The sequence below is a fragment of the Triticum aestivum genome, chromosome 1B (genome assembly GCF_018294505.1).
Source record: "Triticum aestivum cultivar Chinese Spring chromosome 1B, IWGSC CS RefSeq v2.1, whole genome shotgun sequence".
Classification (NCBI taxonomy): domain Eukaryota; kingdom Viridiplantae; phylum Streptophyta; class Magnoliopsida; order Poales; family Poaceae; genus Triticum; species Triticum aestivum.
The window spans coordinates 17,141,084-17,150,974 of NC_057795.1; the positions used below are offsets into that span (position 1 = coordinate 17,141,084).

General features: G+C 53.0%; 1 protein-coding gene across 2 annotated transcripts; it reads left to right on the forward strand.

The window, feature by feature from the left end:
- The first annotated feature begins 392 nt into the window (after nucleotides 1-392).
- LOC123084839 (uncharacterized) lies at nucleotides 393-3,027 on the forward strand. 2 transcript variants are annotated; one of them, XM_044506365.1, is made up of 3 exons: nucleotides 393-807; nucleotides 1,355-1,566; nucleotides 2,834-3,027. In XM_044506365.1, the coding sequence occupies exons 1-3, from the start codon at nucleotides 525-527 to the stop codon at nucleotides 2,873-2,875; spliced, it is 537 nt and encodes a 178-aa protein (XP_044362300.1). In that variant the 5' UTR covers nucleotides 393-524; the 3' UTR covers nucleotides 2,876-3,027. The 2 variants fall into 2 exon arrangements, with proteins under 2 accessions (XP_044362300.1, XP_044362291.1); XM_044506356.1 differs by lacking the exon at nucleotides 2,834-3,027 and adding an exon at nucleotides 1,797-2,628.
- The last annotated feature ends 6,864 nt before the right edge of the window (nucleotides 3,028-9,891 follow it).

The window sequence follows — 9,891 nt, forward strand, 5'->3', positions numbered from 1 at the left end:
TCAATGGCAAAGCTGACCGGCGGCAGCCTTGCCATTGATTCCCCGCGAGAAACAAAGGCGTCGGGAAGACGAGGCGGGCGGTGTCGCGGACGCGGCTGACCCACGGCGCTTTCGCGCCAAAAACGATTCGCCCGGCGCCCCCCAGCGCACCGGTTTCGGGTTGGATTCGCCGGCGCCAATTTCGGTCCGAGCCGGCGAAAAATGGACCCCTGGGGACGCGACTGGGCCGATTTTTTGACGCCGACGGCCGAAAAGTCGCCTTGAGGGTCTTATTGGGGGCGCGGCTGGAGATGCTCTAACACCTTTTAACTTGGGCCTTGGCCCTGCCAAACCTGAAACGATATTAAATTAAAGCTCACCAGCCTTAGCCCAGCCCAAAGCAGCAGCGATTATGATGCACGAACAAAGGCGAAAAGAGTTATTCCCCTCAAGAAGCCTCGAGCGCGGCGACTAGGGTTAGCCTCATCGACCTTAGCGGCGGCGGCGGCGACTGGGGGACTCGTGGCGGCGGCGGCTTGGGATTCATGGCGCACGTAGAGGAGGAGGAGGAGGAGGTCGTGGACATGGAGCCCCTCTTCTTTAGTGAGGCGTACGTGGAGAAGATGGTGGAGGATGCGGAGGAGGAGGAAGAGAGGTGTCGGCGGGAGGAAGAGGGGAAGACGCGGAAGGAGAAGGAGTACCGGCGGAGATGCGAGGCACACGAAGCGGTCATGGACTCCATCATCCAGCACGACCCCAAGGTCGACCGCAGCGTCTACACGCGGTTCTTTCTCAGAGATTTCTCCGTCTTTGACATCGATGAAGAGTGTAAGTAGATTTCTTGGCTAACAGTAGGATGTCTCTCACCTGTATAATCGTCTATTAGGAGAATCCTCGACATGTTCATTATTGATGGATAGCAGTAAACAGCCAGTCTGAATTTATTTATATGGGTCATATGGAGTATCACTTAACGACATAAATCGCGGATTTGACTAATATCTTTCTAAATTTCTGATGTATGGGAACAGTAGGATGTCTCTCACCTGTACAGTATAAATGAAAATTTCTGATGTATGGGAACAGTAGGATGTCTCTCAGACTCTCACCTGTACAATCGTCTATTAGGAGATTCCTCTGACATGCCATGTTCATTATTGATGACTAGCAGTGAACAGCGAATCTGAATTCATTTATTTGGCTCATATGTACTCGGTATCACTTAACAACAGGAATCACGGATTTTGCTAAAACTGAAATTAACTTGGTACAACTGAAATTAACTCAGTGGGATAGAAATGGGGAAAACACAAACTGGGGCTGTTTTTTGTGATGAAATAATTTGATTGATTTATATTTTACTTATTCATTGCAGCATCTGTCCCTCCAATGCGATACACTGATAGTATCTACCAAGATGAATTTGGGCTAGAAGACTCTGCAAACATCCTCTCGGTCAGCATAGTCTCCTCAGATGCAGGCTTCCCAGTCGATGTCTATGGCCGTGTCATTGCCAGAGACAGCATTGACTACAAGTGCATTTATCTCTTTCACCGCAATAGAGATGATTGCCAGCGTGTCAATGAGGTATACATCCTTCCTTCTAAGTTCGTTCTAATCGGGTTTCGTTTTATTTGAAGATGCCTTTAATAAACTGTTAATGTACATATAAATGGAGTTATCTTAGTGCTGGTGGTTGTTGATCCAGATAGTCATCTGCATATAAATGGAGTAGCTTTTATGCCATGCTTTCAATCTTCATTTTGAGCAGTGTTTGGATGAGCATACTTTAATTTCTCGTGCAATTTTTTTCATAGGATGGAATGCTGATTTTAACTGGCCCATATCGAGGTCTAGTGCTGGTTGATTTCATCTATCTAGAGATAGATCTTAAAATCAGGGAAGAAGGAGTTCCAGACAGGCCGTTTAGCAAGGGTCTAGTAAGCATTGATGGCCGAGTACTGTCTAGAGAGAAAGATGTCATGGTTAGAAGTGAAACCCTTGAGAGCTGGCTCAGCACCACGGAAGTGAGATTCGCAACTGTTCTTAACGCAGTCGAGTGCACCTTTGAAATCAAGCTCACTGAGGGGCATTTTAAAGGAAATATAACAGTTGGCATCGCGGATAAAGCTCGCAAGCTGAACATTGACAAAGCGATTGTGATTCATGATAGCAGAGTAGATGGCGTGGTTAGAAGTGATGAAAGTGGAGTTATCAAACTCCGGCGGAGTGTCATTACTATCTGTCTGGAAGGAACGGTGGTGTTTCAAATCAATAATGTGGCTGCTGGTGTTTGTGCTGAACGAACCTTTTATTTCACTCCACACCGCACTGGTGCAGATGAAGAGGAAATTACGTGTGGTGCTGGGAAGTTCGGATTCAGGGTTGTCTGGTCCTTGATGGACTTCAGGCTGTAATCCTGTGACTCAGTAAACTTAGTTCTGATGTAATGGAGTGATGTAATGATGTAGTGAACTAAGTTAATCATGATGTAGTGATATCGTCCACTAAGTATAGTTTTGTTTTTAAGGAAACTGATGGATTGCAAGTAATGAGTAGCGAACTAGTAGGTTATTATGTATTATGGTGGTATACTGAATTTGTTGGTTTAATTTTTTGGCATAATTAAAGCAGATTAGTGCACTTGGCGTTTTTTAGACATGCATTAGGCAGAAATATGAACATATATATGTCACTTTAAGGGACTTTTCTATCATATTTATCTATGGTTTGTATTGATTGCTCATGGTCACTCCTGTGTTAGCTAAATATCCTTAAAATTGAATTATTTGGAAGATGGCTTCCATTGCATTTCGTTGCTGTTATTCTGAACTAACTTCTGATGCACAACTAGGAAGATGGTTCAACTAGGAAGGCAGGAGGCACCTGGTTCTGAACCACATGTTTGTTGAGAAGGCGTCTCCTTCCCGAATGTGGCTTCATTTTTAGATCCGTGTTGCCTGTTCAAGAGACAAAAATTTGGTGGTACATAATAAATTTGAGGATCTTTATAAAGGAAACGGTCTGCAAGACATCATGCCGCCAGAGGTACTTTTTCTTCCCATGTTCTCTTTTATAAATAGTGTTGGTTCTGTGCTTCTGGCAATGCCTCTACATATGCATATGGATATGCTAATTTACAACATTTGTGCTGATTTTTCTCCTAAATCAAGTCTATTACCTAGGGCATACGTTTATTTTCCCACTAAATCAAATATATTACCAAGTTCCTTTCCTATCACATATGTGAATGTCATTAGCCCATAGACAAACAACTCATGATTTTTACAGTATATGATTTTGCTCTTACCGAAAAAGGCTTTCGCCCCGCTTTATAAATAAAGCAGACCGCCACAAAGCATACAACCGACGCAAGGTCACACACATCACCCGAGCCTCACAACACAGTGAACAGGTTCTGCTGAGGGCACAGCTCAACAAGCCCAAAAAAAGAAATAAAACAAAGCACTCCAGACGCAAGGAGACTAGTCTGGATCCGGCGGCGGCGGCGGCGGAGGCGGCGGCGACAGGCGGACGGCCATCGAGCGGAGGTCGGCGATGAAGGCGGATATGGCGTCACGGTCCGTGGGATGGCTAAGCGGCCGCCAAAGCTGCAAGAAACCCGAGAGTTTGTAGAGAGCGTTAGTAGCGGGACGGAGGGGGGAACGCTGGATCACAAGCTTATTGCGAACGGTCCAAAGAGTCCAGGCAAGAACCCCAACCTCAAGCCACCTAATGTGGCGAGAGGACGCGGGGGACATCTGGAGTTCAGCAAATAAGTCCGGGAAATTGGTGTGGCACCAACTTCCACCGACAACCTCGCGAAAGCAGCTCCAGAGGAACTGGGCGGAGACGCAAGCGAAGAAAATGTGGTTCGAGTCTTCAGGGAGACCACAGAGCGGGCATATACCAGTGCCCGGGCCATTGCGCTTGCAGACCTCCACTCCAGACGGGACCCGACCGCGAATCCACTGCCACACAAAGATGCGAATCTTCAGAGGAACGCGGACGGACCACACCATCGATAGGGGGAGGGGGCGGAGGAGGGGGCAATGGCCATGTACAGCGACTTGGTAGAGAACTGGCACGACGGCTCCAGACGCCAGCGCACAAGGTCCTGACTCCCATCCACCAACGGCCTATGCAGAGCAACGCAATCAAGCAACTCACGCCAGGCGGCGGATTCCGCCGGCCCAAAGGGCCGACGGAAAGCAAGGCGCCCTAAGTCAAGAAGGGCCCTATCGACAGAAATCATGGGGTCGACGGAGATAGAGAAGAGGGTGGGGAAGCGGGCTGCAAAGGGAGAGTCTCCGGCCCAGCGATCAAACCAGAAGAGCATCGAGAGGCCAGACCCCACCGAAATGGAGGTTCCAATGCGAAGCACCGGGAGAAGCCGGACAATAGACTGCCAGAACTGAGAACCGCCCGATTTCTGGCAGAAGGCAAGGGGTTGACCCCGCAGGTATTTATTCCGGATAACTTCGAGCCATAGTCCACCTTGACCCTGCGTGATGCGCCAAAGCCAACGGGAGAGAAGGGCAATATTCATCCTTTTAGAGCACATGATGCCCAGGCCACCCTGCTCCCTGGGCTTGCAAATATCAGGCCAGCTGACCATGCGATACTTCTGCTTGCCATGTTCGCCAGCCCAGTAGAATCAGGACTGAATTGTGGCGATCTCCTTATGGAGGGACTCATGGAGGCTGTAGAAACTCATAAGAAACAAGAGGAGGCTGGAAAGGGATGAGTTGATGAGAATAGTCCGGGCCGCCTTAGAAAGCCACCTCCCCTGCCAGGGCTCCCACCGGGATTAGAGCTTAGCCACGGAGGGCCGCAGGTCCGCGACGGAGAGTCGCGAATCGCTAATGGGCGTCCCTAGGTAGGAAGTGGGGAAAGAACCCAGGCGGCAATTAAGTCTGTTGGCGATGGCCACAGACTCAGAGGGGGAATATCCCATCACCATAACATCACTCTTGTCGAAGTTGATCTTGAGGCCCGACATCCGTTGGAAGCAGAGAAGGAGGAACTTAAGGTTGGCGATGTCCACCTCCGAGCCTTCGACCATGATGATCGTGTCGTTAGCATACTGAAGGATGAAGATGCCCGTGCCCCCAGAAAGGTGGGGGGTAATCCCACAAATGTGGCCAGCGGCTTTTGCCTTATCAATAATGGAGGCAAGAGCGTCCACTACCATATTGAAGAGGAACGGGGAGAAGGGGTCGCCTTGGCGCACCCCACAAAGGGTAGGGAAGAAAGGACCAATCTCGCCGTTGATGTTGACCGCTGTGCGACCGCAAGAGACCATTTGCGTGACTAGTGATCCATCGGTCATCGAAGCCCTTCCGAAGGACTTCCCTGAGGAAGGTCCAGCTAACAGTGTCATAGGCTTTGTGGAAATCGATCTTCAGAAAAACCGCCTTAAGGCGTTTAACCCGGACCTCATGAAGAACCTCATGAAGTACAAGGACACCATCCAGGATGTACCGGCCCTTAATGAAGGCCGACTGGTTAGGATGGGTTATCCGATCCGCAAGCAGGGTCACCCTATTGGCATACCCCTTGGCCAAGATCCAGATGATCACATTAATGACCGTGATCGGGCGGAACTGCCGGATGTCAGACGCCCCAGGGACCTTGGGGATGAGAGAGATGATCCCGTAGTTGAGGCGACCTAGGTCAATAGAACCAACAAAGAATTCATCGAAGATGGCCATGACCTCGGTTTCAATCACATTCCAGAAGGTCTGGAAGAAAATGACCGGGAGGCCGTCCGGGCCCGGCGCAGAAGAGGTATTCATACCCTTGATGGCCCCCCAGACCTCCTGCTCAGAGAAGGGGGCCGTCAGTGCCGCATTCTTCGATTCGAACACTAGTTGGGCACCAGCCCAACAATCGAGGGCGAGGGAGATGCCGCTCCTAGGGGCCGCAGAGAAGAGGGATCTATAGAAGCCGTCGACATGGGTCCGGATGTCACGGGGGTCCTGGAGGAGGGTCTCCCCATGCCAGAGAAGGGGGATGGTGTTGCGTCTACGACGGCCGTTGGCGATCACCTGGAAGTATGCAGTATTCGCTTCCCCCTTCAGGACCCATCTCTGAGCGCCCCGAAGGCGCCAATATGCTTCCTCATCGGTGTAGATCACGGAAAGTTGGTCCTCGAGGTCGTAGCGGGACAGCCACTCGTCCGGGGAGAGACCCACCGCGTCAGCCCGAAGGTCAAGGGCCTGGATCGCGGTCAGCAGCGCCTTCTTACGCTCCCTGGCGTCGCGGCCCAGGTTGGCCCCCCAGCCCTTCATAAATTGTCTGCCACGCTTCGCACAGAAGTGCCACGCGTCAATAGCAGAGGGGGGACGAGGGTGGAGGTGGGCCCGAGCCTCAATCCACCGAGTGCAAACAGCGTCGGTGAATCCAGACTGGGAGAGCCAGAAAGTCTCAAAGCAGAAACGAGGGGGATCGGCGGACGTTCGTCCGCGGAGGAGAGAAGCAGGGGGACATTGTCCGAGCCAATCCGAGTGATGGCGCGGAGAGAGGCTAGGGAACAGCGGAGGTCCCAATCCGGGGATATTAGGACCCTGTCCAAGACAGACTGGGTCGGGGAGGCTTGCCGATTGCTCCAGGTGAATCGGGCACCAATCTGATCAATCTCCCGGAGGGCGAGGTCAGCAATGAAGTCATTAAACAATTGCATCCGGGCAAAGCACACATTGTCATTGCTCTTGTCTTCCGCCACTCGCAGCAGGTTGAAGTCGCCACCTACTACCACGGGGAGGGAGGCCGCCGAGATCTTCCGGTGGAGCTCCTCCAGGAAGGCGGCCGACCTACTATGGTGGGCAGGCCCGTAGACAATGATGACCTCCTAGTTGAAGTTGAGCGATCTCTCGAATAGCTCCATGCTGACGAAGAATTCGCCCCTATCCATGCTGCCCACCTCGAAGGTGGCATCCTTCACACCTAAAAGGATGCCACCCGAGTGGCCCGTGCTCCCACTAGAAGGGAGCCAGTGCCACGCAAACAGGTCAGAGCTCAGCCGGTCAAGCTCAAGAAGCGAGAAATCGTGACGCATGGTCTCTTGAACAGAAACAATGTCGATGTGCTCATCTCGCATGAACTCCACAAGCTGGCGGCGACGACCATCATGGCCGAAGCCGCGGATGTTCCAGAAAAGAGCCCGCATTAAGGAGCCATAGGGGGGCTGCTTGATCCCAGAACACGAGAAGCGATTTGCGCACGAAGAGCTGCCGTCCGGGAGCAGGTACGGCCCCTGATCTCCGCCCCGGCCATAGGGGGGAGGCGCCGTTTGCCGCGGCACGTGTCGTGGTTCTAAGCCTGATAGTAGAGTGGGGGGTAGGTATGGAGAGGCAAGGTCCTAGCTATGGAGAGGTTGTAAGCACAAAGGATGTACGAGTTCAGGCCCTTCTCGGAAGAAGTAACAGCCCTACGTCTCGGAGCCCGGAGGCGGTCGAGTGGATTATGAATGTATGGATTACAAGGTGCCGAACCCTTATGCCTGTGGAGGGGGGTGGCTTATATAGAGTGCGCCAGGACCCCAGCCAGCCCACGTAGGAGAGGGTTTAAGGTGAGTTAAGTCTGGGGCGTTACTGGTAACGCCCCACATAAAGTGCCTTTACTATCATAAAGTCTACTTAATTACAGGCCGTTGCGGTGCAGAGTGCCTTTTGACCTCCTGGTGGTCGAGTGAGTCTTCGTGGTCGAGTCCTTCAGGCCAGTCGAGTGAATCCTCGTTGGTCGACTGGAAGGCGACCTCTTCTAGGGATGTCCTAGGGTAAGTTACTTGGAACAGGTCCATGACCCTACCCTAGGTACATAACCCCATCATTAGCCCCCGAATGGATTGAGGCTTCGAGTGAAGGAGTTGATGTCGTTTCCGATTAACCTTTGTGCTCTAGTTGTGCGCTGTTCTGGATCAAAGAATCTCTTCGTTGACAGGGAGCAATTTGTCTTCGGTCGACTCGATCCATTCTATTTTTGCGTCGAGTGATCTTTCGAGCTTCGACGATCTCCGAGCGACGGATCGCCGGAAACACCGCGTCTGACAGACTGATTTGTTGCTCGCGGATTCCGCGGGGTGCGAAATTTGGGGGCGCGCGCGAAGCAGGGCAGACCGCGGCGTTCGGATGGGACGGGGCATAGACGCCTCGATCTCCGCGCCGCCTTTTTCGCCACGTATCCAGTCCTCATAACTGCTCCCAGATATGATTAGATCGACCGGGCCCACATGTCAGCCACTCGGAAGGGACCTTATAAATGTGCCCGGCGAGGATTTCTGTGCTGCGCCTCAGCATTCTCCCTCTCTCCCTCTGCTTCCTTCCTCCCTGCTCAGCGTGCTCGCTCTCGCCCCCGCACCACTTCCCTTCGTGCATCTCACCGGCGACCATGGCCAAGGAGAAGACGGCGGCGCTGGAGCGTGCCAAGAAGGCGTCGGCATCGGAGAAGGCGAAGGGGAGATCCACCAGCCGCAGAGGGTCCTCGTCCAGATCCCGCCTGCCGAAAGGCTGGGTCCAAGGAGACTGGATCCAGTCGACCATCACGGAGAAGGACCTCCTCGACATGGCCAACGAGGGCTTGATCCCTCACGGAGCTGCGAGGTTGCCGGGGAAGGAGTGGCAGCCACAGCCAGAAGAGGGTGAGTGTGTGCTTCTGGCCACTCATGTTGACCGTGGGTTTTCCTTGCCGCCAAGCATTTTCTTCCGTGGCTTCTTGAATTTCTTTGGAGCGCAGCTCCACCACTTTACCCCAAACTCCATTGCCTATCTTGCTGCATTCGTGTCCATGTGTGAGGGTTTCTTGGGCTGTCGACCGCACTGGGGTTTGTTCAAACGTATCTTCACGTGTCGCTCTCAGACCGTGAAGAAGGCGAGCCCAGGTGATGAGAAGACCCGAGTCGTCCAAATGTGTGGGGGCCTGGGGATTCAGGTGAGGAATAATAGCACCTTCCCGCCCATGTCCTTTCCCGAGTCCGTCAGAGGCTGGCAGTCGACTTGGTTCTACTGCCAGGTCCAGTCGACGCCAGGGCAGTCGAGTGGACTCCCTCCGTTTACCATGGACCGAGTGAACAAGCCCTCCCCTCTGAAGCTGATTCCGGAGGAGAAAGCCGACGTGAAGATGTTGATGGAGCGCGTGGTGCAGTTGGTTCGGGAGGGGGTGACGGGCATGGATCTTCTGGAGGTCTTCCTCAGGCGTCGCATCCAACCCCTTCAATTCCGGAGCCACTGCATGTGGTTGTACTGTGGGCCCGAAGACGAGACTAGAGTCCATCCAGAAGAAGTCGACGATGCCACTCTGGAAAGATGGATGGTAGCCGTTACCGGAAACAGGGACAACCCGCGCGGAGCCAGAAGGATTCCTCCACTCGACCACAACAGCGACCCAAACAAGGTACACTTGCTCTGCTTTCCATTGTGTCCTTGTCGTATTCATTTCTGCTAACCCTGCCGACTGGTCGACTGATCCTTGTTTGGGCATCTGCTAGGCCTTCACCGAGCTGTACTCGATGCCTAATGGGGCACAAGCTTCGACTGAGGAAGGCGAGGCGAGCGGGGGCGAGGCGAGCGGGGGCGAGAGCCAGGAAGAGGAGGAATGGGACTCGGATGCTGCAGGGGATGATGACGACGATGATGATGATGAAGGTGATGAAGATGACATCGAGGACGAGGAAGAAGAGGAGGAGGAGGTCGTTCCACCGCGCTCAGAAAGGCGGTCGAAGCTTGTCCACGACCCTTCGACCGAACGTGGTAAGGGGGTTGCGACCGCCACTCAGTCGACCAAGCGCCCTCGGACCACCTCTCCGGCGCCGACTGAAAAGGCGCCGAAGCAGCCCAGGGCGGCCTCATCGAAGCCGACCAAGCTCCTGCCGAAGATGAAGGTGTCCATCCCCACCATATCAGGGTAATTGTG

What these genes read in the sequence shown, in the direction of transcription:
- LOC123084839 (XM_044506356.1), top strand. Translation starts at nt 525, where the DNA reads ATGGCGCACGTAGAGGAGGAGGAGGAGGAGGTCGTGGACATGGAGCCC. An exon ending in CTTTGACATCGATGAAGAGT is followed by an intron (nt 808 to 1,354) that starts GTAAGTAGATTT and finishes TATTCATTGCAG; the next exon opens with CATCTGTCCCTCCAATGCGA. An exon ending in ATTGCCAGCGTGTCAATGAG is followed by an intron (nt 1,567 to 1,796) that starts GTATACATCCTT and finishes TTTTTTTCATAG; the next exon opens with GATGGAATGCTGATTTTAAC.